Source organism: Lissotriton helveticus, chromosome 9 (genome assembly GCF_964261635.1).
Source record: "Lissotriton helveticus chromosome 9, aLisHel1.1, whole genome shotgun sequence".
NCBI lineage: Eukaryota > Metazoa > Chordata > Amphibia > Caudata > Salamandridae > Lissotriton > Lissotriton helveticus.
The window spans coordinates 977671561-977685359 of record NC_136070.1 but is presented as its reverse complement, the minus strand read 5'-3'; the positions used below and the strand labels follow the sequence as shown (position 1 = coordinate 977685359).

Genomic DNA, 13799 nt, shown 5'->3' with positions numbered 1-13799 from the left:
AACATCCTCAGTGGTACATGTAATATAGCGCGGATATAGTATGTTTCTGAGAGTTGTGCCTCTGCTGTATGTGACCATAGGTTTTTTGGACAGGTATTTCTTAAGGGCTGGATCTAGTCCCAAAATGTACCAATGTTTAGTATGTATGTTGTATAGAATCTGACTCTGCGCACAATATCTAGTAATCAATGCTAGCCATTGCTTTGTTTTCTGTATTTTGTGCTTATGCTTCAATAGTGCTCCAGTTTGGTCTTCACAATCCTGTTAAGTGCCTTTGCTAAGGTTTTTTCTGTGTAGCCTCTATTCCTGAACCTGGATTCAAGAATGTCTAGTTCTTTTGTGTAAATCACATCATCGCTTCAGTTTCTGCGCATACGTGTCATTTGATCCAGCGGGATACTCTCTTTCTGGGCAAAAGGGTGTGCACTATTCGAATGTAAAACTGAGTTACATGCTGTGGACTTTCTGTAAAGCTTAGAAGCAATGCGAGGGCCCTCAGCATTTAGTGTACCATTTCCAAAAGGTGTACCTCTCCTGACCAAATCATAAGTATGCCATCTATATACCTCCCATAATATAGTATGTGCTCCTGGAGAATAGACGGACAATTGGTCCAGATGTAAACTCTTTCAAAATGCCCCATGTAAAGGTTGGCGTACGAGAGGGAACATTTCCCCCATGGCCACTCCCTGTGCCTGCTTGTACCAGATATTATCATGTAAAAAGACATTGCTTTCTAGAACTAATCTGGTTAGGTCCATGATCATTTCAGTGTGCTCATGTAGAGTTGCATCATATAGAATTGCATCATGCATTGATAAGATTGAAGCAAGAGCCATCAGACCCTTCTCTAGTGGGATACTTGTATACAGGGAATTGACATCTAGTGTCACAAAGTGAAAAGTATCATCCCATGTCAGTACATAATGGGATGAAACATAAGTTGATTTATTGGGGAAACCCACAAGTCCAGGAGTTGAGGGAGACGTGGGGCACTCTGCAGGAGGTTAAAGATGCTTCTCACAACCTATTTTTGGTTTTGCCAAGATTATCACTCTTGGCATGACCCCACAATTGTACATTATACATCACTGCACTCTTTGCTTTAATATGGTATATCTCCACCACTGGTTCCAGGGAGTATGCTTGAGCCGACTTATGCAGTTTGGCTTCAGCACCAGCTTCTCGTTGGAGTTTTAGTGAACATTTCCTAATATGCGTGGACCAGCTCATTTTGGGATTCAAACAAACCCCCAGATTAACAAACTCCTTTACTTTTTCAAGAGCAACACCCTGCACCATAGTATTTGCCCTTAACAGATTTGTAAGATATAAATGTCATGAATTTTGTTTTATTAATATTGGGTTGAAGGCTGCGGTCGCTACAAATAATACCTGCAGACCATGCAGTTTTAGAGATAAAATGCATGTAATTTGCAAAAAGCAGCATCACAATTTTAGACGAGGGTTGGGTGCGTCATTTCCATGGAAATCAAGTGCAGGTACTAAATCATTAATATAAAAGGTAAACAGTGTCAGGGTCAGCACACAACCCTGCTGGACACCGGTTTCAATGTTGAAGGGATCTGTGAGCTCGCTGGTGTTGCCATATGTGACTCTAGCAGTATTGTATGCATGCATTCTAATGAGAATGGACAAAATATTAGTGGGGACATCCATCTATTCCAGAACTTCCCAAAGCTTAACCCTAGGGATGGAGTCAATACAAGTGGCTTGTCTAGCATTACCGTTTTCCAGTATAGGGCATAGAAACGGAAGATTTGATCCAGCGTGCTGACTGTTGCTGAACCCCGGCTGCAACTATGAAAGAACAGAATTGTCCATGGCCCAATCAAGCAGTTGTCCCAGAATCAAACAGAAAAGTTTCTGGGATGTGTTGATAAAGCTGATGGGGCTATAGTTTCCCGGATCCTCTTTGGACACTTTTTTGTGAATTGAGACAATCTCTGCGGTCAGCCAAGAGCCACGGGTCGGGCTACCTGCTAGAATAGAATAGAACAGCAGCTAGAAGTAGGTAGCCCAGATCAGAGGTTCAGATCTGAAAAGGTCCCCACTGGATAGCATTGGGGCCATGCGCTTTGGGTGCCTGGAGCGCCGTAAGCACCACCAATATTTCTTTATGGTGGAGAAATAGAGGGAGACCTTCATTTAAGAGGAGGGATAAGTAATTACCCAACTGTTTGTTGTCAAAGTTGGGCTTAGCTACATGGATTTTTTTAAATGATCTCCCCAGGTCTGTGGTTTAGATTATAATTAAGGCTCTCAGTTTTCCGTTTTTGCTATATTTAAAGGTAAATACAGACAGAAAACATGGTGTTTCCTGTCTGTATTTATTTATAAAAGCAGAAAAATACTGAAAATGATGCTTCTTATGAGACTCTCCATGCTGTGTTTTGTGATTTCTAGGACAACAGCTGAGCAGATGGTCAGCATGGTCAGTTAAAAACCAGGATGAGATTTCCTTAAATACAGGCATATGTTAAAAAATATATTTGTAGTATAATGCTAAGATGTACCTGTGGGTTTAGAGTTTTGTTACATGTGCCTGATTAATTTGCTAAAATTGGACAGGCATCCACATATGAGTGCATATCTAAGAGTTGAATAAATATGGAAATATGACATTTTACAACTCTATTTATTCTCAAAACAAAATAAATATTGATGAATACCAATAAAATCGGCAAAAAATAAATATGGATAAATAGAGATGGTAATGTTAAAGAAATAACTTCCATAAAACCAGGAGCCCTAATTATAATTGACACTAGTAGGCCATTTCCTTTGCCATGGGCCAGTATTCCCCAAAAAATATTTGGCATCTCCTGCCCTTGCAGCTACTACCAAATCCTTCCACATCTCGACCTCCAGTCTGTTTTAGCCTGACGAAGTCCCTCTTTATACCCCGCTAGCGCTGATATCTTGCCTGATTCCAGCATTTAGGCTCTGAATAAGAGCATCTCTTAAATTCCTGCAGCTGGTGTTAAACCATGCTCAGCCAGTCTGTACCCCAGGGGCCTTGTGGGCATCTTTGCTAATTGAGACTTTGAGAGATCTAAAAAGATTTTCATAGGAAGTGATAATAAAATCAGGATGTAGGGTTCCCGACCTCTCAGTGGCCAGTGCATCCAAGATGTCTGCCACCTGGTCATAGATCTGGGCCAACGGATTTGGGTATTTACAAACAACGACCCATTTTAGGGCCTGCTTGTTATTCGAGAGTGACAGGGCAACCGAGGAGTCAGGATACCACTCTGGTGGACAGTGGGTCCAGACTTGCTAAAACACTGATGGAGAACATTATGGTCAGTGTTGTGACGCTCAACAGCCACCATGTCTATGAGAGATGGTCCCATCGGTAATGAAAAAATATGTAGTCAATACGACTCTTTTGTGATGCACGCTAAAATGTGTGGGCACCACTGCGATTCGATAGGGACCTGCCATTGCAGGCCCTAAGGCCAAAATGGAAGAGTTAAGCTCATCAGTTGATCAGCCATGGTGATACCCAAATCTAGGTCAGGAACACCCCACGCTCCCTCTTTTTCTTCTGTATGTTTGAGGGGCCCAGAACTGTAGGGTTTAAAAGTGACATTGTAGTCGCCAGCAGCCATAACCCTCTCATTAAATGGGAGGATGTCAAAGGCATTTTTTTCAGCCATGCAAAGTATTGGATATCCTGTTTTCCCCATTGGGCCTATTGTAAACATTGAAGACATGGCAAGAAGGCCCATCCTTAATTTATATAATCCCGGGTGGGGGCGTGCGTGGGGCCTTCTCCTGGGAGCGTTGTGTTGAACCGGGGACTTCATCCCTGAGGCTGGTGCATGCAAGGAGTGACCCAGAACGGACACCACGAAACAAAAGCTGTTGTACAATCCTTGCAGAGGAAGAAAGGGATCCAGGACCTTTTCCCCTGGCCCCTGAAGATGACCGAAGGGGGGAAGAGCCCCAGCGCAACAAAAACATGGGTGCTGGGACCCCACCCCCGGGCCCCAACAAGAAGAGTGGACGGGGGGGCTACATTGCACTTTCCACAACGGTGCCCGTTGTCGGGGGGGGGAGGGAGGAGCAGAATGGCCACTTCAAGCAACCACCTTGCTCGCAAGGAGTGGGACCTTCGTGGTTGGTCTTACTGCTGCGGGCCATATGTATCAACATCCTGATTTGCGATTCTTCTATCATTTTATTAAGGGTGCAACGCTTTATTTAATATAATGATTGCAGATTAAATATGGTTACAGACCTATCAGTGATAAAGTGACGCATTATGACAAGTGGTACTTGGTCTTGAAATGGGACAACTTTGGTAATGCCAGTGGCGACCGGTAATTTTAGCAGGGATTGGGCGGATGACTGACTGACTGACTGAGTGAGACAGACAGACAGACAGACAGACAGACAGACAGACAGACAGACAGACAGACAGACAGACAGACAGACAGACAGACAGACAGACAGACAGACAGACAGACAGACAGACAGACAGACAGACAGACAGACAGACACACACACACACACACACACACACACACACACACACACACACACACACACACACACACACACACACACACACACACACACACACACACACACACACACACACACACACACACACACACACACACACACACACACACACACACACACACACACACACACACACACACACACACACACACACACCCCCCCCCCCCCCCCCCCCCCCCCCCCCCCCCCCCTACCTACCTACCTACCTACCTACAGGGCTTCAAACAAAAGCTCCGAGGTAATCAGTGATGCTCCCCTTGTCACAAGGGGGAGGGCCTCAAGGTTCTTTGTCACACTGAAGAGGTTACACACACATGAGCTGAAACATCTTCAGCCTGGCAACGGTCAGCTCAGGCAGCCAGGAGCTTGGACATTAACCGCATGTTATGTTATGTTATAACAATTTGTTATGCGCACAGCGACTCCAGCGAAGGAGCATCCCGGCGCAGAGACACAGAGCAGTCATAACACAACAAGGCTAAAATGCTACAAAAAGTGCTAAAACAAAGGGGCTAAAATAGGAAAGTTTTTATGGCTCTACGAAACGACAGCAAGTCCTCTATCAGCCGAATTTCAACAGGGAGGGTGTTCCAGATTGACGCAGCTCTCACCCTGAAGGAACGGCCTCCCATCCGGCTGAGCCTAAATCTGGGGACAACAGCAAGGGCCTGACCTTGTGATCGAAGGTTACGGGTAGGGACATAGAAGGAAATAGAGTTGGCCAAGATCTCAGGACCTATGCCTCTAAGGATTTTAAAGGTCAGACACAGGACCTTGAAGAGGATACGCTTCCTAACCGGGAGCCAGTGCAGGGAGCGGATGACATGAGACACCTGGGAGAACTTAGGAAGTCCAACAATGGCTCTCGCCGCGGCGTTCTGCACCCGCTGCAGGCGTGTTAACTCAGCCTGGTTAGCCCCCGCCAGCAGAGAGCTGGCGTAGTCCAGACGAGAGATGACGGTTGCCTGGACCACAAGCTGTCTAGTCGGGGCATCAAAGAACTTAAGCACCGGCCTTAACCCTCTAAGGAGACCGAAGCAACAGGCTGCGATTTTTTTGGTGTGCCCTATAAATGTGAGACCAACGTCAAGCCAGACCCCAAGGTTCTTCACCTCCGGCACTGGGGTCGGAGTGGGGCCAAGCTCCGAAGGCCACCACTGATCGCCCCAGAGCTCCACTCCCTTCCCGACAACCATCACCTCTGTTTTTGTGGCATTAAGCTGGAGACAGTTAACTGTCAGCCAGCTAGCCACCGCCTTCAGACCGGACTGGAACCTGGGGGCATCCTGTTCCGCATCCCCGCTGAGAGTAACCGCCAGCTGAGTGTCGTCGGCGTATGAGACCATGGTTAGGCCCCACTGCCTTGCGACATCAGCCAGCGGTCTCACGTAGAGGTTGAACAACGTGGGACTCAGCGAGGATCCCTGTGGAACCCCCATGGCCAGAGGCTGGAACCCGGACTTGAACGGAGGGATGGCAACACAGAAGGAGCGGTTGTCTAGGAAGGAGCGGAACCATTGCAGCGCCAGGCCGCCGATACCAGTCTCCTCGAGCCGCCCAAGGAGGATGCTGTGCGACACAGTATCGAATGCGGCGCTGAGATCTAACAAAATCAGCGCCGACGTCTGTCCAGCATCCAACCTTGCACGGAGATGTTCCACCATCACCAGAAGAGCAGTCTCCGTGCTGTGACCAGCACGGAAACCATTCTGTGTGGGATCGAGGGCATTGGACCGGGCTAAGTGTTCAGACAGGGCCAGATTGACATGGGCCTCTGTCAACTTAGCTGGCCAGGGCAGCAGCGAGATGGGGCGATAGCTTTCCGGCTTAGACGGGTCAAGAGATGGCTTTTTAATAATCGGAGACACCACCGCCTGTTTCCAGCTGGTAGGAACGACCCCAGTCTCTAAGGAGAGATTAACAAGAGAGCGTATAGCCACACGTCCCACAAAGGTCTGATCCCGAAAGAGGGCAGGCCTCACTGGATCGGATGGGGACCCAGATTTAACTTGCGTAGCAAGTTTATCAAACCCTTCCACGGTGAGGGGGGGAAAAGTGAGAAGAGCGGGCTGGTAGGGTGTCCCCTTGGGGCTGCCCAGTGCTATACCCATACTCGGGAAAGTCCGATAAATAGACTGGACTTTACCCAAGAAGTAGGAAGCAAGGGACTCACAATGTGTGACAGAACTCTCAGCCGTAGAAATAGGCCGCTTAGACATAAGATCTTTCACCGCCTTGAAGATAGCCTTCGATGGGTTGGTGCTGTTCCGGAATTCCTCGGCATAAAATGCCGCTCGGGCACGACAAATGGCCCGGTGATAGAGCTTGACGGACGCGACATAAGTAGCTTTTTGCTCAGCCCCATATGTCTTCCGCCAGGCCCTCTCCGCCCGTCTACAGGCTCCCTTCAGAGCGCGCAAAGCGTCGTCATACCAGGGGCTAGACACTCGAGGGTTGATCTTCGTGGTTACAACAGGTATCAAAACATCCAGAGCCCTAGTGAGCCAAGAGCAGAAGAGATCATATCCCTCCTCTACGTTGTTAAATGGGCCCAAAGGTTCCACTGACAGGAGATGGTAAAAGTCATCCAGCCTGAGTTTACTCCAGGGTCTCCTGGGTACCTGCTTGGCTGGAGTGGTGGAAATGTTGGAAGTCATAGGGCAGTAGATGGACACCAGAGAATGGTCAGACCACTCTACAGGAGCCACCGACGTGACTTTAGCCTCGGTCAAGTTGGTGAAAAAAGGGTCAAGAATATGACCCCCGGAATGAGTGGGCTGGGAGACCAGCTGTGAAAGTTGAAAGGCCTCTAAGTCCGTAAGAATACTACGCGCTGCCAGACAGGATGGGGCATCAAAATGCAAATTTAGATCGCCCAGAATGGAAAAATTGGCACAGGCAGTGACCAAGGTGGCAACAGTGTCCGGGAAAGCATTCCTGAACGCTACATCACTGCCCGGCGGACGATACACCACCATCCCAGAGAATGTAAATTCTGGGCTGACAGAGACTTTAAACGAGGCGCTTTCACAGCCAGCGATCTTAAGAATGGTCCACACACAGGGAAAACTAGATCTCACTATCAGAGCTATACCCCCACCTCTAGATAGCCTATTCGCAGTATACATGGAGTAGCCGAGAGGGCAGACTAGATTGGGAATGGCAGTGTCGGCTTCCTGAAGCCATGTTTCGGTTAATGTCAAAATATCCGGGGCTTCATTTTCAATCAGGTCGTACACATTCTGCTGGTGTCTAAGAATCGACCTGACATTAAGATTCAGAATCCGCAGAAAAGGCGGTAGCCCCCTATTACGCCGAGCGGCAGAGGGAAGAAGCCGAGAGAGAAGCAGCGGTGGATCAAGCGCTAAACCATTACAGGGACAGCGGTAAGGGCCGCATAAAGGATGGACAGGCTGTAGAGTGCAATGACCGCTCACCTTGCCGATGGAATACAAGCGCTCCCTGGAATAAGTAAGCATGGCAACGGTGTTGGATAGACGAGGGCCGCCCAGATCCCGCCACGTCCAGCGCGTCCTTAGCGCGGACGGGCGCAGACGGGCAGGACTCTGGCACGACTCCGGCCACGCGAGGACACGCCCGCTGCGCGATCCCGCTGCGCTAGGGGAGGAGCATTAAATACGCGTTCCCCGCTGGCGCATGCGCAATGCAGCGCTGTCCGATGGAATGGGCACTCACCCCAGAGCAAGATGTCCGCCACCCCGAGAACCAACCCGCCAAGCGGCGGTGCAGGGACACAATTATTGTGCAGGTAAGGGGCTGAGTAGAGCGAGGGTCAAGCGACCTAAAAACAATACAAAATAAACAGTTTTAGACAAATTTAAAAGTAGCAGAGCAGCAAGCGCCGTCACGCTCCTGTCTGCAATGAGCTCTGTGTCAGGGGAGAGAGAACGGGGACTCGCGTTAAATACGCGTTCCCCGCTGGCGCATGCGCAATGCAGCGCTGTCCGATGGAATGGGCACTCACCCCAGAGCAAGATGTCCGCCACCCCGAGAACCAACCCGCCAAGCGGCGGTGCAGGGACACAATTATTGTGCAGGTAAGGGGCTGAGTAGAGCGAGGGTCAAGCGACCTAAAAACAATACAAAATAAACAGTTTTAGACAAATTTAAAAGTAGCAGAGCAGCAAGCGCCGTCACGCTCCTGTCTGCAATGAGCTCTGTGTCAGGGGAGAGAGAACGGGGACTCGCGTTAAATACGCGTTCCCCGCTGGCGCATGCGCAATGCAGCGCTGTCCGATGGAATGGGCACTCACCCCAGAGCAAGATGTCCGCCACCCCGAGAACCAACCCGCCAAGCGGCGGTGCAGGGACACAATGTCTAGCTCTTGGCGGCCTGACAGACACTCTTCTTCTTGGGCAAAAAGTGAGGGGGCATGGCTCCTCCGCTTGTTATGAATGGCGCGGCTGAGGCCTGCCTCATTTAAAATTCCAACCTCCTACATGATGTGCTGTATCGCATGGAAGAGGTGTACTGTGAGTTCTCGGGTCATGACCCTTCAGAGGTCAAATTTAATGTCATTAAAGATATTTCCACCAACCATGTGTATATTTGTACATTACTGATAGTATTGGGTAGTGTATTTAATAAACGTACTTTTCCTTTTCTAAAGAAAAAGCACAGCATGGCCAATCATTTATTGAGTGTTATTGTTGCATGCCAGCGAATTTGATTACTAGCCCACACCACCTCCCCTAAGTAGGCCTTGACCTGCTCTGCTTCGCTATCCTGAGAGAGTCAAGCATTGCAATGGGGCGCTCTGTTCCCAGTGAGGGGGTAATTGTGGACCTTTTACTTGAGCAAGCCTCAAATCGTTCAAAACTAACTAATAGCTGGTTTCCTTACAGATAGGTATTTTGTTACAAAGAATGGCACAGATGCTGTAGCAGGCAAGGGTTTTAATGTTGGTTTATTCCTCTGGTTCCACTCTAGCAAACTCTGCAGGTAGAATATTTGTACACCTTGTTACTTCTCTTACGAGGGCTTTAATATTGTCTTAACAACTGTAATTTGTGTATATTTATACTTTTCTGGATGTATGCCCGAGAGTTTGCTTGGTGGGAAAGCTTATTTAGACTTCAGTGGGGCTGAGTTTGTTATGGTGGCCAGCCAGTGATGAAAGGATACAGACGTGACTGGACATTTGGGAAAATGTAAGCTATATGCCATAGGTTCAATATATTTATTGTGGAAAGTTACAACAAAGGCAGTAACTGACCAATTTATTGTGAGAAGTGTTTGTTAAAGCCAATTGGTTTTTAATGTTGAGGTGTCTTCACACTATGCAAAAGGCTGTATAAACTTTGTAGTTTTAGCCACTAACCTAGTGGATAATAATTTAGCAAATTCTCTACAGTCCATATTGAGTAGGGTATTCACGCCATAAGAATTTGGATCTTAGGGATCTTTTCATTTGTTTTCTTTGTTAATTTTTCTTTATTGAGTTTTGATAGGGCACATTCCCATACAGAGACAGTGGATCATCATATATCAAAATGCTAATGTTACACACATATGCAAACAGATAATGTTTTTTTCATTACAATCAGACAATCCAAGTAAACCACTGTCATCAGGTTACCATCTAATAAAATAGTTTGCCAAACTAGTTTGCCCCTTGCCCCTCCCCCCAAATAACAGGGAACAACAAACCATAAGTGAGTGTGTTGGAGCCGTACATTGTGTGGTGGGTGGGAAGCAAGCCAGTCGCTGAGAAGCCACCGGAAGGAGGTCCATGTGCAGTCCGGTGATCATCATCAGTCCTCTGCGAGGTACAGATGTTGCAGAATTGCTGAGGAAGGAGAGTGGTAGCACCACTCAGAAAGCTTAGGAGAGCGTCAATAGCCAGCAGTCAGCGGCCAGTCATAAGGCATTCTTTAGCAAGCATTCTAGCGTGTATACCGCGATAGAACCCCCGAGGGCCAAAAGGGTAAAATAGCCCATACTATCACCACGTAACCAATAACGGAACACGCACAGCGAGCAGCGGAGTATGAACTGGGAATCCTATAACTTAAATAACCAGAAACAGACAAAAGTTAAATAGCAGCGCATCACACACTGATAGCAATAGTTACTGGGACTGACATTGTACACTTTTCTGAGAATGTTTATTTGTATATTTCAGATTTTCCCTGATGAAGGTGCTCATAGCACCGAAATGCATTGGAATTCTATAAAAATGCACTATAAGAAAATGCTTTTTGGAATATGTGATTAAAACATGCCAAGATGGAATGAATAAGCCAATAAATTGAACTTGGATGTAATGATACATTAAGTTGATGGTGAAATTATTCAAACTAAACCTTCAGGCTGAATATCATTCAGCCACTACACCAGTGCCTAGGGTGATAGTCCTATGGAGTAATAGGTCTGCTACACTACGAGTTATCAGATACACTCCTGGAGGGGAGTGATACCCCAGAGCACGGATTAATTAGTATTTAACACAAGGCGGTGCACATCCCGAAACCTTGAGCCAGTTTGCACTCGGCCCTTTCGCCATCAGGGAGCCTTGACTGGGGACACGTTAAAATCAGGCATGCTGGCGGGTCCCCACGATCTGGCTTTAAAGTTCTTTTCCCCAATTCTAAACAGTGGCATTATACTGCGGCATCATAGCGAGTGTAAAATGGACTGGGGCATGGCTTAGGTTGTCAGCCTGTTGCAGGGATTCCGCACATACACAAAAGTATGCACAGGATTATGGGACCTTGGTGTATTGGGGCTGAGCCTTCCTATCGCCTTAGTACCCACGAGCCCAGGACCGTTTAGCTATAGTGTCTCACTCACTCTCCTACACAAACACGGAGAAGCAAATGATTAGACAACCTAAAACACAACACTCCCGGATCTTACAGGGATCGTGGTAACAAGACACACCTTTTTCCTCACGCTATCTCTCCTGTCCACAATAAGATCTGACCGAGACACAAATATAGTTTAAAATGTTTATTTTAACTAACGTGCTCTATCATGCAGTATACATGCCACAACAAGCAGAACAATGCTTAACAGTAATACTATTAGCATCGTAGCCAGTCCATACATTTTGCAGGTAGATGTCATTGTATAAAGACAATTGAGAAAGGACTATAGTGCCTAACCTCCCTCCCCTTGGCAAGAATGAGTATTATATAATAGAAGATCTCTGGGTTTTGTTAGCAGACCCCATACCTTACAGCATAGATGGGATTTCTACATCGAAACTGGGCGTTGCTCTTCTCCCTTTAACCCCTTCGATGCTGATGTCGGAGCGGTTCCGTCATCAGCATAGGTTGGGCTGTGCTGATGACGGAACCGCTCCGTTATAAGCACAGCCCCTGGGGCATCGATCTTGCCTCCACAAACAGGGATGGCAGCAGAGTTTCCGCTGCCACCCCCAAGCCCCCCCCCACGCTTCCCCATGGTGTCAGCGCGCACAGCCCACGCCGACGTCATCAGGAAGCGCTGGACGCGCTGGAAACCATTTGTTTCCAGCGCGTCCAGGAAGAGGAGGTAGGTTTGGGCCTCCGGTGGGGCGGGTGGGGGCATTTCTTTGTGCCTTGAGGCATTGGGGGGGAGGAAGCAGTGTTTCCTCTCCCCTGATGTCCCAATACAGGGCATTCCTGGTGCACGATCCGGGGGGGGGGGGGGGGCAGAAATCCCCACTAGACACCAGTGAGTGTTTTAAATTTGAAATGGAAGCGACCCCTTGGGCAAGGGTCGCTTCCTTGTGGGCCTAATTAATTTGTAAGACTTTTCTGCCCCCCCTTGGGGACAGATTACCTATATTTTTGGCATTTCTGGCCCAGGAGGGGGGGGGGGCAGAAAAGCCCACTAGTGCCAGGGATTTAAAAATAAATAAATTGGTTGCTTCCAGGGGACATATTTTTTTATGTGTATTCAGCCCGTTTATTTGGCCTTTCTGCCCCCATTTGTGTAGTGAAATAGCCTGTTATAATGTGTATTGTTTTTATTTCTTGTGAATTGTAATGTTTTATTTCCCCCTTTTTTGTTCTAGTTCAAGGCTTTTGCTCTTTATACTGTTGCAGGTTGCGGTTCGTTACTGGTGGTTCGGCTGTTTGTGTAGTTGCATGTGCTTGGTAAGAGACTTATTTTGTACAATTACAATGTAAATGTGTTTTTTGCAAAGTGTGTAATAATACTAGTATGTTTGGTTTCTGTTTTTTGAGTGTCTAAAAAATGTTTTGCATTTGTGCTTGATGTGTGGTTTGTTTTCTGTAGATTAATTGTTTTTTTTCTTCTTTCTAGTGGGATATCGTTGACTATTTGCTGTGTCTTTGAAGAGTAGGTGCTGGTGAGTGTAGCTGTCCCTTGTAAGTGAATTGTTTAGTTTTTGAGTATATAGATCTTTGTGATAAAGGCACACATTTTTTTACTTACTTTGCACAGTGTTGGTTGTTGACTTGTTTGTGCAGTCTCCTTTCTTAGTAAGGATAATGGCTAGCCGCCGGGTTACAGCTCAGCAGGTTGTTGGAATGCTTTTTGATTCTTCCTCTGACCATGGTCCAGAGACTGACTCTGATTCTGAGGCAGAGGTGGGAGGGGAGGATTCAGGCAGTGAGTTTTCTCTCCACATGGCATCATCCGATGATGAAGATACTCTCAGTGCAGATGAAGCTACTCTTGGTGCGGATGAAGTGCCTGTGTTAGAGGAGGACATTGATGTGCCGATAGTGCGGCAAGAGGCATCTGGGCTGCAGCATGGGGCTGCAAGACTTCCCGTTGGTATAGTGAGACAAGAGGCATCTGGGCCACACTTTCCCACACAAAAATGTGTGAGAAAAGGGATTTATTCAGCTAAAATCGAGGTTTGCAAGGGATTCTGGGTAGGGAAACGCTGGGGGAGCCATGCAAGCCATACCTCCCTGGAAGCACCCGGGTGTCTAGTTTTCAGAAATATGTGGGTTTGGTAGGTTTCCCTAGATGGCCGCCGAGCACGGAGCCAAAAACCCAGGTGACCCACCTTGCAAAAGCAGGTGGTTTTGAGATAGGCAATTTTGATGTCGCCTCACTACGTTTTGGGCGCTTCCCTGTCGCGGGTACTTGCGCCTCCCACACAAGTGAGGCACCATTTTTATCAGGAGACCTGGGGGAACGCTAGGTGGTAGGAAATTGGTGTGAGCCCGGTGATGCCACACTTTCCCACACAAAAATGTGTGAAAAAAATGATTTTTTCAGCTAAAATTGAGGTTTGCAAGGGATTCTGGGTAAGGGGACG

The 13799-nt window shown here is 47.5% G+C and overlaps 1 protein-coding gene across 1 annotated transcript in view; it reads left to right on the top strand.

Annotated features, from left to right (window-relative positions):
• The window catches only part of LOC144783344 (uncharacterized), a 144625-nt gene that overhangs the window by 15239 nt on the left and 115587 nt on the right, over window positions 1-13799 (top strand). The window contains exons 3-4 of the mRNA XM_078662365.1: window positions 12579-12660; window positions 12830-12894. Of these exons, the coding sequence (XP_078518491.1) occupies window positions 12579-12660; window positions 12830-12862 (115 nt within the window). The 3' untranslated portion in view covers window positions 12863-12894. The remainder of the gene's footprint in view (window positions 1-12578; window positions 12661-12829; window positions 12895-13799) is intronic.